At 38.1% G+C, this 22,933-nt stretch overlaps 2 protein-coding genes and 1 long non-coding RNA gene across 3 annotated transcripts in view; 1 reads left to right on the forward strand and 2 right to left on the reverse strand.

Moving 5' to 3' along the window:
* The window catches only part of LOC123864423, a 158,324-nt gene that overhangs the window by 61,791 nt on the left and 73,600 nt on the right, over positions 1-22,933 (forward strand). The gene's annotated exons all lie outside the window — the stretch shown is intronic.
* Positions 386-12,244, reverse strand: LOC123864431. The gene is made up of 4 exons (XR_006795778.1): positions 12,128-12,244; positions 5,213-5,219; positions 1,063-1,066; positions 386-402 (listed from the first exon to the last, which is right to left on the reverse strand). It is a non-coding gene; the product is annotated as an uncharacterized LOC123864431 (long non-coding RNA).
* On the reverse strand, positions 13,219-19,193 carry LOC123864724 (trypsin CFT-1-like). Its single transcript, XM_045905347.1, has 6 exons — positions 19,125-19,193; positions 18,812-18,860; positions 16,841-17,009; positions 15,687-15,948; positions 14,675-14,756; positions 13,219-13,418 (listed from the first exon to the last, which is right to left on the reverse strand). Exons 1-6 carry the CDS (start codon positions 19,191-19,193, stop codon positions 13,219-13,221), a joined length of 831 nt encoding a protein of 276 aa, XP_045761303.1.

Raw genomic sequence — 22,933 nt, forward strand, 5'->3', positions numbered from 1 at the left:
GTGGCACAGCTTTCAAAAAATTTTTTTTTCTTTCTTTATATTGTGAAATTTGCAAAATTTGCAATTGTGCATTGTAAGGTCTCCATCTCCTGAGGATGCTCCGGTGTCGGCGCGAAACGTGCGTTGAGTGTTTTTGAGGGATTTGTGTGGTGCTGCGTTGTGGTGCGTATTGCTTGGTGGTGGCGGTGGTGGCTTTTCCTGCACGTTTAGCAGTGGAAGGGCGGGCGGTGCATATCGCATGCTGCATGTTGCATCATACAGATTTGTCTGTTTCAGCGGATAGGAAATTAAGCTTTTGAATTGATTCCTTCTGTATTCCTATGTATATCATGGACTTCAGCAAAATAACGCCTGCCATAATATTGTATACAACATTTTTTTTAACAAAGAATATTAGCCATGCTAATCATGATCCCCTTTCCCCTCCAATTAAGCGTAAAGCTTGTGCCAGGAGTGGGTACGACAATACGACAATGTGCAACGGTGGGGTTTGAACCGCCGACCGTTTGGAATTCAGTCCGCTCCTCAACCGTTGAGCTATCCAGGCTCTAAAGGCATTTTTCGCGAATGTTCGCGACGCGTAATCTAGAACGTAACTACATTATATATCACTGATATGATCTCATATTTCTACGTGATGTGTAGAACTAGCAAGATCACAACAGGTTCGAATGGTATGGTCGGGAGAATGGCAAGATAAGGTCCCGTACTATGGGACCGCGATTTCGCGTCGTGACTCCTAATGTCCCATTAATAGGACGTCGACTTCTATGATTACTTTTGCCTGAATGTGTACTCTGCCTTTGGGTATGATAAAGTTATGATTGCTTAAAATCACTTTAATAGTATTGTAAAATGAATATTGTATATTTTGGTGTATATTTATATTTTATACATATATCTATATTATTGTTAAGCATTATATATTATTGTTAAAAGCATAATTTTAATATTAAAACCTTCCTGAGAGTATTTATGTAAATTAACAATAGTTAAGCATACATAATACAATCGAATATTTACATAAACTCCTTTTGATGAAGCCGGTTAAAAAAATATAACTTTACTAGCCGATGCCCGCGACTTCGCCCGCGTGGATTTAGATTTTTCGAAATCCCGTGGGAACTCTTTGATTTTCCGGGATAAAAAGTAGCCTATGTGCTAATCCAGGATATTATCTATCTTCATTCCAAATTTCAGCCAAATCGGTCTAGTAGTTTTTGCGTGAAGGAGTAACAAACATACACACACACACACACACACATACAAACTTTCGCCTTTATAATATTAGTGTGATTTCCATAAGAGTAAAGTGGTAGGGGAAAACGAGGCTGTGTCGCAAGTCGTGATTTTAATTTGTTGCAAAAATGCGGGTAGCTACATCTGCGCCATTACCCGCCGATAGTGCTGTCGTGACTTCACTTATACACCTAGCGCACGTTACACGCGGAGGCGGGAGCGATTATGATATTATATACCTAAATAACTCAATATTTAAAAACCCCCGACACAAAAACCTCTATAAGAAAACTAGAAAAGAGCTGATAACATTCAAAAGGCTGAACCGATTTTCTTCGATTATAGCTAAGAACACTCTCGATCAAGCCACCTTTCAAACAAAAAAAACTAAAGTTGAAAGTTATCAGCTCTTTTCTAGTTACTGTAACCTTCACTTGTCGGGGTGTTATAAATTTTTAATTTACGAACTTAACTGTGCAGTAGAAGTCTCAAGACATTAAATCCATCCCCGTATTAAAGCCTCTATTATTCAACAGTGGACGCCCACACGATTATTATAAATTATTTTAGGCCAACATTCTCTTGCTATTGGCTGAAATGCATTGTTGCAGTAAGAATACCATACATTTAGCCAATAACAACAATAAAGATTGCAGCTATACACAACTTTTGCAATCTTTTGCAACTTTTGCAATAAAGACCATGGTGAATAAGTGATAGCGTTTTAGGCAGGTCCTAAAACGCTATCGCTTATTCACCATGGTCTTTATACATCCCGTGCCTATTCCCCGCGGCAGCAAGCGCCACCGCTACAAAGGAAGCATTCAAATGAGAGGGGGGTTTAGCGCAACCTTTTGTGTTCTTTTCATTGTGCTGAGATCTGCATAGAGTAGCGAGTAAATCGTAGGGAAAGCCGTTGATTAAAACCTCTTTGAAGGTGGTCTATCGACGATGAAATAAGTACCTATACTTACTTATTTGAATATTACTACCCTGTACCCATTTTACAAATGTGAAATTAGTGTGTATGTTTCTTGGTCGGTTCTTCAATCACGCTGCGACACAGCAACGGATCAGCGTGATTTTTCTCATGAACAAAGATGAATATGCCTGCTTAGTTAAAGGCCTGAAGAGAAAACTCAAAAAGTTCCAACGGGATTTTAAAACCCTTAAATCCACGCGGATGTAGTCGCGAGCATCAGCTATCTTTGTACATTTGTTACTGGGACTTGCGTGAAGATTTCTGATATATCACCATCAACGGGAATTACATAAAAAATAGTTACATAACTTAGATAAGAGTACGTATATTAAATGATAAATAGTTAAAACCTAATCAAATCACCTATTTCCAGTTATGTATGTATCTAAAGCTCCTGGGGGACCGTTGCGTTAAAATGATAGCTATATTGTGACGATCGCAATCGAATCTGTTTGGATGACACACTTTCAATAAAGCTACTTTGCGTCGTTGCATTGGACTAGCAAGTTATAAAAAAGTTGTGAACCTATCGAGAAGAACAAGTAAGAAAGTGTTGCTAATCTATTAAAAAACGGTCAAGTGCGAAATTGACTCCCACACGAAGGGTTCCGTACGAAGATGTACCTTATACTTTTGTGTAGAACACTGCAAGTTAATGACGGACTTTAGTAAATTCATGTTTTCGTGAACACATTTTAATTTTTTTTACTAACCACAAATTAACGGTTTTCGGTTTTTTTCTCTTACTTGTGCTATAAAACCTAGGTACCTATCTGCCACATTCCATGATTCTAGGTCAACGTATAGGGTAAACCTATAGGGTACCAACTTATAGGTTATAAAAAAAAAGAAAACCTATAGGCTATAGGTTTTCTTGACAGACACGACGGACAGACAGACAGATAACAAAGTGATTCTATAGGCTTCCCTTTTTCCTTTTGAGGTACGGAACCCTAAAAATGTAAAATAGATAAACTGAATTGATTTTCTTCACCGATAAGTTAGATAACCAGTGTTGTGTAAACACTTACTACAACAAATAACATTGTACCATCAAAAACTATCCCACTTTACATAATTAATTGATATTGTAGAACACCGGAACAAATAGAGTGGAACGGCTTTAGAATTTGTTTTCTATGCACCTAAGTTCTGATTGATTGACTCATCTTTACTACACTGCCAGTGGACCTTTTTGACTTACTTTACGACATACTTTACCTAAGATTAATTTGCGTAACGGGTCAGCCTGGCTGTCCAGAGCGGAAATGCAGCCAGTATTGTTGGCACAGTTCCACGCGGGTATGATTTGTGTAGCAATTAGATAAGGCTAGCTATGAGTTTTATTGTAATAATTTTCAATAAAAAAAAAGATTAATTTAAACGTTTTTAAGGCCATTAGTGAAACTAATCCTAAAGTAAATCAAGGTTTTCTATCTTATCGTAATGATGTCACTGGGAAAATTAAAGATCTCAGTTAGATAAATACGTTAGTAGTATAGATAGATATGGGATTGGTGAGACCGATGGGATCCTACGGGATTTTTAAAAACACTCCATGATGTCGCGAGCACCAGCTAGTACCTATTGATACAAAGATAGACGGACAGACAGACAGACAATCAAGTGATCCTATAAGGGTTCCTTTTTCGTTTTGAGGTATTGAATCCTAAAAAGGCGCGACCTAACTAATTACACTTACTAACCTTTACTTATTTTATTTTCATTTATTTCAGGTCAGTCTCCAATCAAAACTAAGTTCTACTGGCAGGTAAGACGAGAACTCTATACTCGACTAGTTGATTGAATTCGTCGGCGTGGATTTGGCTATTTTTAAGGATCCTGTTGGCATTTCTAAAAATCCTTAGTACGGGTTTACGTTATAGAGAGTTATTTACGTTATTTTACGTTATATATGCAAAATTTTATGTGTCATTGGTTCCATTCTATAGCAACTTGGGTCCCCAATGTCAATCGGTCGTCTCCAGTAATAAATACATTGACCATATAAATTATTATGCGTTTGGCGAGTGAATTGGCCGACTGCGTTGGCCCAATGTATATTAGGCTTTTAAACTTGTTTTTGGTAAATAAATCACAAATAACTCGAGTGATTTTAAGAAGTCAATTGAAGCCTGTTCGCCATCTTAATTCATCGAGTAAGTAAACATCTTAATATCAAAGCGACCGTTTTCAATGAGTCGTTCAGAAAACCTTGTCTCAACCCGACTTGGAGAGGTGACCTTTGGTGTGTCTATGTAATGTCAATTTCGGTATAAATATCAGCGCATCTGACGCAATGACCTTAACGCCATAGGTTCTAAGTCATAAGCGAATATGTATCTTATCTGGCTAGCCCTAGGATAGCGGACGATTCTATCTATTTTTTTAAAGAATATTAGCCGTGCTAATTATGAGTAATACTCTCCTTTCCCCTCCAATTAAGCGTAAAGCTTGTGCCAGGAGTGGGTACGACAATAAAGAGTGAATAGGCAACTTCTAGGCAAGCGCGCTCCATCTTAGGCTGCATCATCACTTGCTAGCAGGTCTGATTGCAGCCAAGCGCTAGTCTATATAATTAAAAAAAAAAAAATAGTCCAACGGGTGGGGTTTGAACCGCCGACCTTCAGAAATTCAGTCCGCTCCTCAACCGTTGAGCTATCGAGGCTCTATTATCTTTGGTATAGTGCGTACATTTTGAGATAAATCGTTATAGTATGCCTCTCTTACCTTGTACCATTCAAACAACAAATGAGAGATGATGGTTTACCCGTATGGTAATTACGAATGAAAGTGAAATAGTGATACTCTAATGCCGGATTTGCCGAAACAAATGTGTTTTTTTACGCCATGGCCCATGATGATACTCGCATGCGTTATGGAAACGGAGGATCGTAGGTATTTAAAGCTCTGGTCAAAAACAACGAGCGTCGGAAGTTTTGATTGATGAATTACTTAACTCGAGGGAGTAAATCAAATTAAGTTTTTGACTTATGTTCTTTTCTATGGTCAGTTTCATATTTAGGAGCTAGTTACCCTGAAAATTTTTTTTTTTTTTCAAATTTAAATGTGCTTCTTATAATTTTAGATAGTTAATAGTTGTTTATAACCAAACTAAAATTTCAACATCACAGCTCATATACTTACTCAGTTTATTTTTAGTAGATAGAGTCAGTTGAAAGGACGGAAAATAACAAAGGCTGTTTTCATCTCGGAAAATCAAAGAGTTTTCAAGGGATTTTTAAAAACCTAAATCCACACGGACGAAGTCGCGGGCATCAGCCTAGTCGTACATCATCGCTAACGCTATTCACTCTATCTGTTGAAGGCTTTATTGGAACGCAAAAAAGTGTGTACTTACCTATCCATAAATTTTAACTGTCACTTCTCGCATGCCTTGAGCACCGGAAGAAACTTTTTTATTACTTACTTTAATCTTAGTCAAGTTTCACTCATATACCTACCTACCTAGTTAAAATTCCCTTGTGACTAAATGAGGCACTTTCTAAGGAAATATATGGAAAACTATAATATAGTTATCAATTTAATATGTAAATTAGGAACTGAAATTAGTAATTTAAATTAACTATTGATTTCCCTTAAGGGCGCGTGCACACGAATAACTTTGTCTCTGTTATAATTTCAATAGGGGTTTGAAATTTTTGTCGTCCACGCGGACGAAGTCACGGGCATAAGCAGTGGCGTGCAACTCATTGAGGCGTTAAAGCACTGCGTACCCTAATTGAAATTGCTCAACACTATAATTTCTTATGAACAGATAACTACCAAATGCCTACCCTGGTGTAAAACCCTGTGCACACCACTGGGCATAAGCTAGTCACGACATAATATAACGGCTCCGATATCCTAGGAAAATAAAATAGATAAGATGACAGTTGTCAGGTGCAGAAAATTGATAGACCTATACGAGTGGTCATTTTAGCGTAATCGATTCCTTTGTGTTATCGGTTCCATATTCGAGCGGTTACGCACTCATCCGATCGGAGTCCGTGAAAATACGGATATAAAAAACTCGGACCGAACTCGAATATTTCTTACGCACTAATCCGAACTCTGATCCAAATCCAAGCTATTCAGTGGACACCTCTGGACACCTTTGACATATCTACGTCGTTATATCTGATTTGAATCCCAGGCACATCCGGAGATATTCTCAAGGATGACGGAGAGAAATCGGATGATGAAACTCGGAGCTAGTGCGTTAGTTACCATACAAATAGTTCTATGAGTACTTCGGAAATCGGAACGTATTTTCACGAACTCGGATCGGATGCAGTGCGTAATCGTCCTTTGTTAACGTACCACACACTGCTGGTCTGAATAGCGCTTCATTTGCGATGATATGTGGAGGCAACGCTCGTGATTTGTTCATTGGTGACCACTGTCCAGTCAATCGAATATTACGCACTGATCAGTGACAATGAAGCCTGCAAATCCGCACTTGACTGTCGCGCTGGAGTCGAACTGTGGTCTAAACCTCTCTTTTTCTAATAGGAGACCCTGTAGTGTTACGCCGGCGTGGAGATGGGTTGAGAATTGAGATGATGATGGCTAAACACGTTTAATTCTTCCTACAGAAAAGGATTGCCTAATTTAGATAGGATTTAGACTTATCAGTTTAGAGATTGTGTAGGTAGAATTAGCCACATTGTCCGACATAACAATCGGATTGAACAATTGAACGCCAATAATTGCCCAAACAGAATCAATATTGGACTTGCAAATCAGTTTTGACTACTAATTAATAAACAATGAACGTTGTTTACCGATTTCAACCCCTTTTCAATTGTTTTACTAAGGATGGTTTCAGACTAGCGTTTTCTACGCGTTTTACGCTCGTTTTGGCATACGCGCGTACACCCATGCTACATATTATTGCATTTCAATAAACTGAACACAGTCAGTAGGTACCTACTCAGTAGCATTATGCACTGACGTTGCCGACCATACAATCCGGGATACCACGAATCATTTGCCGACTTTCGGTAGTAGAGCCGAACTATCCGAGCCGAAGTCCAATAAATTACAATCTGCCATGCAATGGCGCGCAACTTTTCAGTAGTACATTTTCAAAGTGTTACTAGATCGACGTGAATCGAATGGGTAGATACCTACTCTATACCTAGAGAGATCTTTATCATCGTCATCTCAAGCCATCGCCAACCCACTACTGTGCACGGTCTTTTCCCAGAATGAGAGCGACGACAGTCAACATCGTTGGAAGAAAGCAGTTAAAATATCATTTTTTGTTTAAAACAGAATTAAAAACATATCTGAAATTGTTTTTTTTTTTTTTTAATTTAACACATGTTTAACAAATGTTTAAAACAATGCCAACCCTGATAGTCAACCGGCTGGCCAAGTATAGATTGGCAGACTTCATGGACTGGCAGGGACTGGCATGCCGGTTTTTAACCCCCGACCCAAAAGAGGGGTGTTATAAGTTTGATGTGTGTATCTGTGTATCTGTCTGTGGCATCGTAGCTCCTAAACGAATGAACCAATTTTATTTTTTTATTTTTTTTGTTTGAAAGGTGGCTTGATCGAGAGTGTTCTTAGCTATAATTGAAGAAAATCGGTTCAGCTGTTTGAAATTTATCAGCTCTTTTCTAGTTTTCTTAAAGAGGTTTTTGGGTCGGGGGTTTTTAAATTTTGAGTTATTGTTCACGATGTTAGAGAGAGAACTTATAAAGACAAAAGTCCTATATTTTTCCATCGCAATGGCATAACTCCAAGTTTGCTCAGCGGCAGGTATCAGTATTACAAAGGAATCACGTGTTCACTGTACAGAGATAGCCAACATTCTTTCAGCTGAAGCGGGTAAGCGCTTTTGTCACGTAATACGGAGTGATAACACAATATACAATTTATAGGAAAGTCAATTTTGTACCTTGGGTATGAAATCCTATCGTAAAATGATATTTCACGTACTGAAATATGTCGTAACTCCACAGACTAAAGATATTAGAGCTCTTGTTACGAATATTATGTTCCAATAGACCCATCGGTAAGGTACGTATCCGGAGTTTCGGACTGTCTTTGGTAGGATTGATCCTTAGGATCTAGGTAATGATTTAAGAAGTGGATCCATCATGATTTTTGCTGTAAATAGAGGGAGGAGAGCCCGTCTGGTCTTGATATCAACAGCGTTATTAATACAATTTCAATACAGGTACAATGATTAGCTTTATTATAAATGCGAAGGTTTGTATGTTTGTTCGTTACCTATATCCACAGGAACGAAGTCGCGGGCATCAGCTAGTAGGTACATAATAATGTCAAATAGAATGTAAGCAAGTTTTCAATGTACTTAGAGCGTGTCCGCATTTTTCTGCGCTTCACTGGACTTTTCAATAAGCTGCATCTGAGGCTTTCATGTGATACGTCAAATGCTGCACAAAGGAATATACCGGGATGCTTCTGGACGTATTTATAAGCGGAGCAGATTATTATCCATACTCTCCATCCATACTAATATTATAAATGCGAAAGTGTGTCTGTCTGTCTGTCTGTCTATCTGTCTGCTACGTTTTCACGACTCAACCGCTGAATCGATTTTAATGAAATTTGGTACAGAGTTAGCTTACATCCCGGAGACGGATGTAGGCTACTTTTTATCCCGGAAAATCAAAGAGTTCCCGCGGATTTTGAAAAACGTAAATCCACGCGGACGAAGTCGCAGCATCAGCTAGCAGACTATACAGAATAGCATTGAGACGATGCCTATGTCAAAAACAATTTTTTCCAAGATCTTCTCAAGAACTTCCTAGATTCGTAAAATTCACATCCGCTGCTAGGTTTTTTGTTTCATTTTAAACTATCGGTTTAGCTAAAAAAGTGTTTTACGAGTTGACTAGTAAGTACTCACTACGATATCGACTCACTGGAACAAAGAAAGGAACAATGATTGTGACCGGTTCAATCGATTGTCCTAGCTTACTGTCGGCCCTTTCATTTTTTTCTCAATCATTACAAACACGTCACACGCGCCTTCTGCATGTTCCCAAATCTAGCACAAATTATGCTCAAAATTCCATAATTCCGCGCCCGGCACGAACTTATTACAAACATTACCCTGAGTTCAATTTATTTTACCTATCAAATATTGAGTTAAAAAAGTTAATTTGAGAAACGGCACAATTTTTCGCACTTTAGCGGTAATATTTTCACTTGACAAAAATCCGTGCAATTATAATTTTACTCGTGAAACACAATACACTTTACAATAACCCTGTGACCATTGATTTTGAAAGAGCCACGGCCTGTGACACATAAATTTCCTATATATCCCAGTGGCATATTATGCTACTGACCTTAAAATATATTATACTGGGGGATGCCCGCGACTTCGTCCGCGTGGATTAAGGTTTTTCAAGATCCCGTGAGAACTGTTTGATTTTCCGGGATAAAAAACTGCTTATGTCAATTACAGGGATGTAAGCTAGCTAGGTACCTTTCATACAAATCGGTTAAGCGGATGGGTTTTTAGAAATCCCGTGGGAACTCTTTGGTTTTCCGGGATAAAAAGTAGCCTATGTTCCGTCCCCGGCATATAAGCTGACCCTGTACCAAATTTCGTCAGAATCGGTTAAACTGTTGGGCCGTGAAAATGTAGCAGACAGACAGACACTTTCGCATTTGTAATATTAGTATGGAAGTATGGATTTTGCAGGTTAACATTTATCTGCATGGCATTTGCTGACGCAGCCTAAGATAAAAACTAAAACTAGACGACTTTATTAACTGTTCAATTCAGCAGATAATAATAAAAATCTGTTCATTCAGTGTGAAATATTATGTCCGTCCATTAGTAGCCGCAACGGTCTATGGGATCGCTCAATTTGTGAAGATCGTGCCGCGAATCCTAATACTGCGATTTCAGTCAGACGAAATTAAGTTATGATCGAGTTATCATGGAAAAGATTTATGAACCCTTTTAGGGATTTTTTAGAACTGTATTAACTTTATTTTCCGAAGCGCTAAAACATCTTAGACTGCATCATCAGTGCCAGCGGGTTTGATTGCAGCCAAGCGTTAGTCTATAATTTGAAAAAAAAAAAAAACCGGCCAAGTGCGAGTCAGACTCGCGCAGCGAGGGTTCCGTACTCGGGTATTTTTCCGACATTTTGCTCGATAAATCGAAAACTATTTATTATGCATAAAAATAAATAGAAATCTGATTTAGAATGTACAAGTAAAATCCTTTCATATGATACCCCACTTGGTATAGTTATCTTACTTTGAAAATTGAAACATATTTTTATTTTTTTTCCTGTGATATAACCACAAATTCACGGTATTCAGATTTATTGCTTTACTTGTGGTATAAGACCTACCTACCTGCCAAATTTCATAAATCTAGGTCAATGGGAAGTGTCTTATAGGTTTCTTGACAGACAGACAAACAACAAAGTGATCCTATAAGGGTTCCGTTTTTCCTTTTGAGGTACGGAACCGTAAAAAAAACACAAGTTACGAGTAGCTTACTGGGAGACTAAATTTTTAGCGAAGAATTAACCTTTCACCTTGTTCTAATTACTTCTGCAACTCAAGCTAGCAATTAGTACGATAGCACTTTGTCTTCGCCTTTTGCAACGCTTTGTCAATAAAAAAATTTGCGAGAGACCTTTGCACTTATTATGCTTGGACTGTTGGACTCGTTTGTCGAAAATGTATTACCAGACGCCAATCGGTCATAATTAAAAAATACATTAAATACCTTTTTAAATACGTAATAATTGTAATGTAACATACTAGTTTTGACCCGGATTATTTAAAGGTCGACTTCATTTCATTAAACTCGATCGCCAAATTTACCATGTATCAATAAATAATTAATTTATTCACTTGCCTTGACATAAATGTGTTGCGAAATTGATTGTTTGAATTAGCATTTTTTAAATGTAATTATATTACAGTCTATACATATTATGTATAGACTGTAGGTTCATGTAACATTATGTCTTGAAATATTACTCAGTAAGGAGATGATGCCCGCAATTTCGTACATTTTTTTTTCTCTCTCGTCTGACTTTATAAAGATTAGCTAATGTCAAGTTTGTAGTTATTTACAAGTTAGGGAAACTAAAGTATGGATTACGTCTGTGCCGGCGATCGCCGACACACGCGCGGCACCCCTTTTCCCTTCCCAGTCAGTTCCACCAGCAAAAACACCAATAAAACACAAAACCCGGCCACTTTTAACAAAAAAAAAAAAAAAGATTCCGACCAATTGAGAACCTCCTCCTTTTTTGGAAGTAGGTTAAAAAACACCCCAAAAAGGCAGAGCACGCGCGCCAGCAAACACCAACACAGACGAAGTCCAAAATTCCGTCCATAAGATTAAGATTTTTTAAAATTGCTCAAGTGCGAGTCGGAGTCGCATGCGGAGGGTACCGTACCATCGTACAAGAAAAAAAAAACATTTTTAACTTTTAAGGCGGCCATGTTTAAAGTTTTGTCATTCGTTATAGTGGCAATAGACACATTCTTTGAAAACAACTCTGCCTATTACAGTTCACGAGGTACATATTTCTATGTTTTACTCTTTAATAATTTCGCTCTAATCCGATAAATTCAAAGCAGAGATATAGGCACGGTCAGCACCAAACCAAGTATTGCATCCGTCCATAGTCGCTCGTACTGGCGGTTGTAAGCCTAGCTTTGTTGCTGACTGTACCGATCCCGCAGGGCGTTTGCAACTCTACGAGATTCCAATTTGCGAGATTGCAATCCCTGATCTGAATATCAGCTATTTCGTTACTGCAATATTTCGACGAAAATGAACAAAACTTTTTCCATCAGAAGTGGGATAACTGTGAGATACCCTGTAGAATGTAGATGACTACTTAAGTTTTTTTTAGGATTATTGGCCATGTTAATTACGACTAATATTCCCCTTCCCCCTCCAAATAAGCGTAAAGCTAGTACTAGGGGAAGGCACGACAGTAGTGCAACGGGTTAGGTTTGAACCACCGCTTTCGGATTCTTTCAGTCCGCTCCTTTAACCGTTGAGCCATTGAGGCTATGAGATTACATCCCTAATCCGAATATAAGCTGTTTCGTAACTGCAATATTTTGGGAAAGATGAACAAAACTTTTCCCATCAGAAGTGGGGTAGCTGTGAGATGTCCTGTAATAACTATGACATTGCAATCAATCAAATATTTCATTAGATATCTACTGCAATATTTTGAGAAAAATGTACAATGTACTTGTACCTACTACACAAACTTGTCCCATCAGAAGTGGGATAAAACAATATATCCTAGTTATCTAGATAACTAAGTGTTTTCTTTTATCAAGATGTATTAGTAATCTTAAAAAATACGCTGATAAAAAAGCATCGAAATATGTATGATAATATGCAATTAATCCATATTGTAAGTATGTTTTAATCTATTTTTATATTTTGCGATAAAGCTGTCATAATTAGGCGTGTTGGTTTTTACGGTCATATTTTTTCATAAATTTTTAAATAATCTAGGGATAGCAAAAAAAGTAACCCATTTTTACAAAAAAAAAAAAAAAATATTTAGTTGAAAGGTTTGTGAAATTTGTTCGTTCGTTTTGACCCTTGATTATAGAAAAGAGGCACCTCTTTTGACAATGTAACGTATCCAAGATAAATGGACGCAACATAAGACAATACAAGTGTAAATTAAAATTTTATAACACCCACGACAAGTGACTTACAGTAACTAGAAAAGAGCTGATAAGTTTCAAACGGCTGAACCGATTTTCTTGGCTTATAGCTAAGAACACTCTCGATCAAGCCACCTTTCAAACAAAAAAGTAAATTATAATCGGTTCATTAGTTTAGGAGCTACGATGTCACAGACAGATACACAGATACACACGTCAAACTTATAACACCCCTCTTTTTGGGTCTGGGGTTAAAAATTAGATGTAAGTGTTAAAAAAAATTCATTGAGTTTGATTGGTTATTTTTAGCCAACTATAAATACACCCCTTCCTTAAGAATGGTTTCGGATCCAGGCGGTATATCGGGAAATTCTAGTGAAAACGCCAGGCCAGTTGGAATTGCATCCATCCCAATGAATGTGGCTGCTAACGCCCACGACCACGTTATTGAACACTAGTCCTGTGCCAGAGTCACCGAAGCATATGCCCCGACCGGGCCAGCCGGCACACATCATGTTTGCAGTGATGGTTCCTGTCAATTAACAAGTGTAAATTAAAAATTTATAGCACCCCTGACAAGTGAAGGTTACAGTAACTATAAAAAAGCTGATAACTTTCAAACGGCTGAATCGATTTTCTTGGATTATAGCTAAGAACACTCTCGATCAAGCCACCTTTCAAACAAGAAAAAACTAAATTAAAATCGGTTCGTTGGTTTAGGAGCTACGATGCCACAGATACACGCGTCCAACTTATAACACCCCTCTTTTTGTGTCGGGGGTTAAAAAAAATCCTTGAAATGTATGTGAAAGTAAAAACACAATCATGAAAATTATAAAAATACAATTCAAACAAGTAATAAAACTTTAACAAAAAGTAAACTGACTTCAAAATTATTGAAAAGCATTAAGTAATAATTTTTAAATTATGTACTTTAAACAAAAAAGCCTCGATAGCTCAACGGTTGAGGAGCGGACTGAATTCCGACAGGTCGGCGGTTCACACCCCACCCGTTGCAATATCGTCGTACCCACTCCTGGCACAAGCTTAACGCTTAATTAGAGGGGAAAGGGGATTCATGATTAACATGGCTAAAATTTAAAAAAAAAGAAAAACAAAACGAATATTGGCGGTAGTTTTTCATGTCGGCGCCGAATTCGTTATCTACTACTTAATAGCTATTTTCTCCTTTTTTGGTTTGGCGCCGACTTCAAAAACTACCTACATTATAAGTTTTGATGTTTTTTTCACCAGTTTAAAGTAGCCCGCGACTTCATCCGCGTGGACTGCACAAATTTCAAACCCCTGTTTTACCTCTTTAGGGATTGAATTTTCAAAAATCCTTTCTAAGCGGATGTCTAGGTCATAATAGCTATCTGTGTGCCAAATTACTGACTCAGCCCGATCAGTCCAATAGTTTGAGCTATGCGTTGATTCAGTCAATCAGTCAGTCAGCTTTTCCTTTTTACCCGACTACGGCAAAGCCAAAAGGAAGGGTTATGATTTTAGCAGTCTAAGATGTCTATCTATCTAAGTTTGTATGTGTGTGTGTGTGTGTGTATGTTTGTGACTCCTTCATGCAAAAACCACTAGACGGATTTGACTGAAATTCGGAATGGATATAGATAGTATCCTGGATTAGCACATAGGCTACTTTTTATCCCGGAAAATCAAAGAGTTCCCACGGGATTTCGAAAAACCTAAATCCACGCGGACGAAGTCGCGGGCGTCAGCTAGTTTATTATAAACAGAAGACATAAGTTACAATATACACAAGTGGTATATTACCTCTGAAGTCAGTATTGCATCTCACTTGATTGACCATACGAATTGCGACGTGACGTAGCTGCTCCGATGGCTGTCCATTGTGCTGAAACATTTAGGCTGAGATCTATAGTGTACTTTGACTTTGCTCAGGCTTAAGATTGAATTAAAACGAAACAGATTTATGTGAGAGATATATCTCTGTCTCATTTTAACTCTGTCTGTCAAAGTCAGAGAGCGTTCTATAGATTAATAGAATAGAATATATATTATAGAATATATATATTATAGAATAGCTCTTAGATTGAATGAGTAAGGACGGCTTTGCTGAGTTTCCTGCCGGCTCTTCTCGGTGGTCTTGATATAACTATCAGGAGTGGCACAAGCTGTCCTAATAAATTAATTCATTTCATTTCAAGGGACCAGGTCACCAACTTGGGCATAACAAGTTTTTGACTCCCTGGCGAGTGCTGTGGTCTTCTGAATGGGAATTCCGGGTATAAAACAAAGAAAAAAGATGTATGCAAGAGGTAGTCTTATCGCTTAGTTGCGATTTCATCCAAGGAACTTTGATTAGGAGAGGAAGTATCTGTAGACGCCCACAAGCGGTTATTCGATAATAAACGGAAACGGATTTGACAAACAGACGCGAATTCGGTATCTTCAGCGAAATCACATCAAAACTGCCATATCTCCTCCTGATTACCCACCCCGTTTCCATAGTAAACTGCATCATTACTTACCACTATGTGATTTGTACCAGAATAATAACTCAAAATTTAAAAAACCCCCGACACAAAAACCTCTATAAGAAAACTAGAAAAGAGCTGATAACTTTCAAACGGCTGAACCGATTTTCTTCGATTATGACTAAGAATGCTCTCGATCAAGCCACCTTTCAAACAAAAAAACTAAATTAAAATCGGTTCATTCGTTACTACGATGCCACAGACAGATACACAGATACATATGTCAAACTTATAACATCCTTCTTTTTGGGTCGAGGGTTAAAAAAGTAACACATCAACAAACTTACAACTGTCGCTCCCCATCCAATAGCAATAACGTCAGAATTGTCCGGAACATTGGTGTTAGTTCCAGCAAGGGACGCAGCGCGAATCGTGGCTGAACCGAGCGGGAAGGCAGTTGATACTCTGATGACGCCTATGTCATTGTCGTGGTTCCTGGGGTTGTACTGAGAGTGGCGGAAGAGCTGGGCCACATTGTGTTGTCTCCCCCCACTGCTTATGTTGGGCGAACCGACGCGTACACGATATCTGTTTGCAGCGGCGTTAACACTATAAACAAGTGTACAAGTGTAAATTAAAAATTTATAACACCCCCGACAAGTGAAGGTTACAGTCACTAGAAAAGAGCTGATAACTTTCAAACGGCTGAACTGATTTTCTTGGATTACAGCTAAGAACACTCACGATCAAGCCACTTTTCAAACAAAAAAACTAAATTAAAATCGGTTCATTAGTTTAGGAGCTGCGATGCCACAGACAGATACACACGTCAAACTTATAACACCTCTCTTTTTGAATCGAGGGTTAAAAATTTATGATTAAATAAATACTGTTAATCCGTTTCAATATATTTTTTAATCTTTAATCATGTCAAGGTTGGTGTAATTGTTTTGGTAACTTTTAATATTCTATAAACAACTAATATTTAATGAGACGAGTAAATAAATAAATTCCACAGGTGTTTAAATTTTTCATTGCATTCGGGCAAAACCTCTGGGCACAGTTTTAAAATATTGATTTAGCAGCCTTTGCCCGGGCATTGTCAATATTTACGATTTTGTTGTACTTACAGGTCTTAGATACATAACACTAGCTAAGGTCCTCGTTTGCGTGAATGAAAGTTTAACAAATATCCCGTGGGGACTCTTTGTTTTCTTTTTCTTGGGACAAAACTATCTCTGGAATACGAACTTGTTCTTATTAGGTACTCCGTGTCTTTGATCAAAATCGGTGAGAAATATTGTCTCCAGCACTGACGAGCTTTACATGCTCTTCGACCCACAGCTACAGGGGTGTAAATCCACGAACTTTCAAAGTCTGGACTTCTACTGAAGATTTTCTGACACAAAAACCTAAGAACTTTTAGCTTGACTCGGCTCTCAAACCCGAGACCATGCGCCCAACATGGTTGTATACAGTTAAAAATATAAAGCTGCCTTACGGCCAACAATGAGCAGCTGAGAGTATGGCCCTGTTGTTTATGATGGTAGAGCCGCATTGGTGCCGGAAGTGAACACCGTTTGTTGTGATCTGAAGGGACGCTGCGAACGGGTATGAGTTGATACTGGCCACTGATCCTCCAATAATCCTCTCGTGTTGCCGCGGGAGCGCTGAAATAGTACACCATTTAGGGGTTACAGATCTGACGCCGAAAATGGAACTGGACCGGACATACACTGCCTAGAGCACCCGACTAATAGGTACATGACTCTCAGACGAGGCCAAAGAAAGAGTAGATGACCAAGCCAAATTGGCAGCAGTATACTATTCTAGATGAGACCAAAAAGATCGACTGCACTCTGCCCCGACGGGGATGATGAAGGGGCTATAAGAATACTGATTTTTAGCAAAAATGTGAGAAGGACAGATTTTATTCATTGTCGTGTACCGAAAGAGACGTGGCAATGAATAATGATGCAAGTTGGTCAAAAAATCGAATTGTATCGCTTTCATTTAAACTATGAGAAAAAAAGCAAAATTTCTGCGTAAAATACGTATTGTTTGTCTACTAATATTTTCAGGTTTCCGGATCAAAATTTTTGGAATAGTTTTCGCGTTTTTTTCTATCGAGAATTTTAATGCAGGCACGTTCTATGCACCTTCTCTTTCGTATTGAACAAATATACTATAATACTTACAAGCAACACTAGCAAGGCAGATACCCAGTACAACAGCGATTGTCTTCATGGTCCTACTTCAAGTATACATTTTGGCGCATATTAATTTTATTTATACTAATTAATGAACTATTTTATCAATAATGATTAGATAAGTGGGCCTTAGTTAACCAAATGACTTACTTGGACTTAGCGTAGGCGGTTTTATCGTTTTAGATATAGATAGCTGATGCACATGACTTCGCCTTCGTGTATTTAGATTTTTAAAATTCCGTGGGGATTCTTTGATCTTACGGAATGTAACCTATGTCACTCTTCAGATCTTTAACTATATCCATGCAAAAAATTACGCAAATCGGACGTTATTGAAGGACAAACCAACAATCAACCATCTAACGAACCAACACATTTTCCCATTTATAATACGTGTAGTGATGGGTTTTTGCCATTATCACAATAGTATTTACATGCATTAGGAAGGTTTGAGCCAATGTCAAAACATTGAACATGGACTAAGAAGTAGGAACAGCATAGGCTTGACGCAATGTACCTACTTAATGCAGGGATGAATCATTACAAATCCTATAGGGTACTTCCCGTTGACCTAGAATCATGAAATTTGTCAGGTAGGTAGGTTTAATAGTACAAGTAAAGGAAAAAATCCGAAAAACGTGAATTTGTGGTTACATTACAAAAAAAAATAATGTGTTTCAATTTTCAAAGTAAGATAACTATAACGAAGTGGGGTATCATATTATTATGAAAGGGCTTTACCTGTACATTCTACAGATAATTTTTTTGCATAATAGTTTTTGATTTATTGTGCAAAAATATCCGAGTACGGAACCCTCGGTGCGTGAGTTTGACTCGCACTTGGCTGGTTTTTTTATCTTATAAGCATACTAAGGAAAACTACAAACTGGACTGGAGGAACAATGTTCAATTTGTTATCGTCATCATCATCATCTCAACTCACCAGTCATCACGTCAGCCAAGTGCAGATTGGCAGACTTCTTTGAAGACATTATGGAGAACTCTCAGGTATGCTGGTTTCCTCACGATGCTTTCCTTCACTTCTAAAGCAATTGATATTCCTTAAAATTTAAAAATCACATAACTCCAAAAAGTTATATGTGCGTGCCTGGGATCGAACCCTGGACCATTTGCTCATTTGTCCAGACAACCCGAATACGTGGCTGACGTCTTTTGAGTCACATTACATGATTCACAGAACAGTGAACATGTTAACAGGCTTATAGAAAATTGGATAAAAAAATCCCATACGCTCGACTTACATGGGCATAACTTAATTCCGGTTGGCTGAAAGCTTTGGGATTCGTGCCACTTACATCGCAAATTGAGTCGTTTTTAGCTCCGTTGACTGCTTTTGCCCCTAATACCGAAAATCATTCCATTGTTTCTTATATCCAGATAATGTTCGGAGAGATTTTGAGGAAAATTGGATTTGTATCCCGATTTTCAATTTCGCTTTGAAACCCTCTAGATGTCTTTTGTGTCCGAGGGCTTGGGGAAAGTCATGTCGTTCGAGTTGCATTTGCGCATCGTTAATTTCAATCTGTTGAAACTTTATACAATTGTTGTTGGTACTTGCGGAGGTAATGCGGGACTTCTCGGTTTGACTGGAAGGGCCAAGCAGGGGTAAGGGCCTCGAGGCATGGCTTATTTACCCGGGTTAGGCGCAGGGCAACTTTGTACCCTGGTGGCGATCTTTTAGCCGGGATTTCACCGGCTAGGGCAGGTTTTTTCAAGATACTATCAAAGTACTTTAAATAGGTGGCTCGTACGGCATAAGTTGTAAAACGGAAAGAGGCAAGCGCATGCCGGCCATTGGCTATTAGTCGTATAATAAGTTTGTTCATCGACGTAATTTCCGGTCTATTGAGTATCGACAGCGTTCCTGAATCATGTCACGTTGATCACAAATCGAGTTAGGGCTGCCAACTTTTCTAAGAAGTAATAAAAATAAAGTAAGTAATCTGATTTCAGATAGAGTATATGAAGAGGTACAGACTTACAAAAAGAATGGTTCTTTCAAACTTTGAGAATTTTTTGTACTTTTTGCGTATTGAATAATTCAGGGTTGTTTTAAATAATTAATCTATGACCAGATATCCTAAGTTTAATAAATAGATTTAGAAAATCAGTTTTATTGTGGCACTCGTGAACCTGTTTACTAAAAATTGTTATCCATACTAGGTAATATAATAAATGCGCAAGTCTTGCTGCCTGTCTTGCTTTTTCAGGTACAGGATACAGAGGTCTCTGTATCCTTCAAAAGCTATGCAGATAAAGTCCCAAAGATCATCTAACACATTTGCATTGAATTAAAACACAATACTCTATTTTAGAGTTTCGTTGGCAGCCCTAAATCAGGCGGTCTTGCACGTTTCGACTACTAATGAACTCATTCCTGTTTCCACACATGGAATTTATATGAATAATGAGAGTCTAATGAGTTTTTAATTCCACTTTGTGGACATTTATCACTGAATATACGTTTTGCAAATGTAGGGAATCATTGCCGAGTTTCCTTTTCAGTCTCCGTTTTTCTCTCCGCTTCTTACCTTCAACCTACCTACTTTAAAATCAAAAGTAAATAGACATGTTCTAGGCAAGCGCACTTCAACCTAGACCTCATCATTGGTTTTTGCTATGCCCGCGACTTTGTCCGCGTGGACTACACAAATTTCAAACCCTTACAAACTTAGGGGTTGAATTTTCAAAAATCTTTTCTTTCTCTTTCGGATGTCTACGTCATAATAGCTATCTGCATGCCCAGCCCGATCCGTCTAGTAGTTTGAGATGTGCGTTGATAGATCAGTCAGCCCGCTTTTCCTTTTTAACCCCCGATCCAAAAAAAGGGGTGTTATAAGTTTGACGTGTGTATCTGTCTGTGACATCGTAGCTCCTAAAATGATGAACCGATTTCAATTTTATTTGTTTTTGTTTGAAAAGTGGCTTGATCGAGAGTGTTCTTAGCTATAATTCAAGAAAATCGGTTCAGCCTGTACTGTAACCGTCACTTATCGGGGGTGTTATAAATTTTTAATTTACACTTGTATATATTGCTTTTTTCGTCAAGCGCCAGCCTATTTTCATCAACATCTATCAAATCAATCGTCACAGTAGTAAATTAAACTATACCTACCTTAAAAATGTCACTACTAGAACTCTTTGTTTCAGCGAGTGAAAGTGAGCTAGACGGCCTATTGTTTTGTCATTCACTTTCTATCTAGACCAGTCCACTATCGTCTAACTGCCTATCAATGTAGTGCGATTGAAAGCTCACGACTAGGTATTAGGACAGATTAGCAGTGATGTGATTAGGTACACTGAGCAACAACACATACAGAAAAGTCTTTCCTGATTTAACTGTATAGGCTTGGACTTGACTGCAATCATCCATACTTCCATACATTGTTCCATACTTAATATTATAAATGCGAAAGTGTGTCTGTCTGTCTGTCTGCCTATCTATCTGTCTGTCTGTCTGCTACCTTTTCACGGCCCAACAGTTTAACCGATTCTGACAAAATTTGGTACAGGTTTAGCTTATATCCCGGGGACGGACATAGTCTACTTTTTATCCCGTAAAATCAAAGAGTTCCCCCGGGATTCCCAAAAACCCATCCGCGTACCCGATTTGTATGAAATTTGGTACTGGGGTAGCTTGCGTCCCTGTAATTGACATAGGCAACTTTTTATCCCGGAAAATCAAACAGTCCCCGCGGGATCTTAAAAAACCTAAATCCACGCGGACGAAGTCTCGGGCATCCTCTAGTACTATATAATTTCTTAGCTGACTTATATATGAACAAATCGCAGAAACCGTCTCAGAGAAATGCGTAAGTGAAGCCATTTGCCCAGCGCTTTAGAGCTTTTGGAGTTAGGATTTTACTCATATCATGATTTCATTGTCAGTCGACTCCTTGGGGACCTCATGATGATTTGTAGTCCGATAGTAAAACGGATGGATTTTGGTCGTACTGGTGATTGTTGTTTATTTTTAGAGTTCCGTATCCGAAGGATGCCAACGGGAGCCATTGGATCATTGTGCTTGAAGACTCATCGGCGACCAAGCGCTGGTCAATTCTAAGTTCAAAATTTTGAACACCGGCGCCAGGTTGCTTATGTTGCAACTTGCAAGTGGTGGCGTGCACCTCATAGAAGCGTAATTGCATTGCTTACCCAATTTAAAATAGCTCAATGCTAATTTTTCATCACAACTTAGTGATTACTAACAACCTAACTAAAAGCAACAGTTGATAAATTCAAATTCAATTTTGATATAATGCGGAATTTTGATATAAAAGATTATACCCATTTCCACAAATGACTTTTGGACCTTCCTGAGGCGGAGTGTAGGAGTCGCAAGCCTGTTACGGTATCTGTTAAGTTACATAATTTAGTAAATTAACAAACTGTTGCTTACCCTAGCTTCAAATCTGTGCACGCCACTGGTTGCAAGGTATTTTACAGGATATATTTCCGAGAATTTGCTAAGGACCTATTCAGCCTAGTTCCCTCTTGCCATTTTACTATTGAACCGCGAGAAAAAAACTTAAACTGATGAAACGTGAAAGAGGCCTTAGATACCGTCGATTCAAGCCTGTCAACAATCAATACAGATAACCGTCTAAGCCTGTCTAAGCCGACTCCTGTCTCTAAATCCATCTAAATCGTTTCAGCGAAACTTCGGTTGACATACTCGTATTATTTGTGTTTAGATTTAGAAAGCTCACTTTACTGACGGCTTATGGCAACTGTTTAACTTTTAGTTAACTATTTATTTTGAAACTAAATAAACTAGGAGTTTTGTTATTTGCTTTACCTACTAAAGTTATTGTAATGTGTACCATATCTTTAATTTTTTTTTTAAAGAATATTAGCCATGATAATCATGACTAATACTTAATACTATATCTACTTACACGCTTAGTATTAAAATGACCTAATTCAAAATTAGTCTTAAATAAAAGCCTAACTAAGATCTGTTTTATATACAATACGCAGTCGTGGTCTCGGTTTCTGGTTGGTCTAACATCTTGTGACATATTTTTAACCCCCGACCCAAAAAGACGGGTGTTATAAGTTTGACGTGTGTACCTGTGCATCTCTCTGTGGCATCGTAGTTTCTAAACTAATGAACCGATTTTAATTTAATTTTTTTTGTTTGAAAGGTTGCTTGATCGAGAGTGTTCTTAGCTATAATCCAAGAAAATCGGTTCAGCCGTTTGAAAGTCATCAGCTCTTTTCTAGTTACTGTAACCTTCACTTGTCGGGGGTGTTATAAATGTTTAATTTACACTTGTATATCCAAATAAACAGCGAAGTCCTAATTGCAAAACGTTTTTTTAATTCAGTCACTATTTATGTGCAAAAAATTACGCCGATCC

Source organism: Maniola jurtina, chromosome 4 (assembly GCF_905333055.1).
Source record: "Maniola jurtina chromosome 4, ilManJurt1.1, whole genome shotgun sequence".
Lineage (NCBI taxonomy): Eukaryota > Metazoa > Arthropoda > Insecta > Lepidoptera > Nymphalidae > Maniola > Maniola jurtina.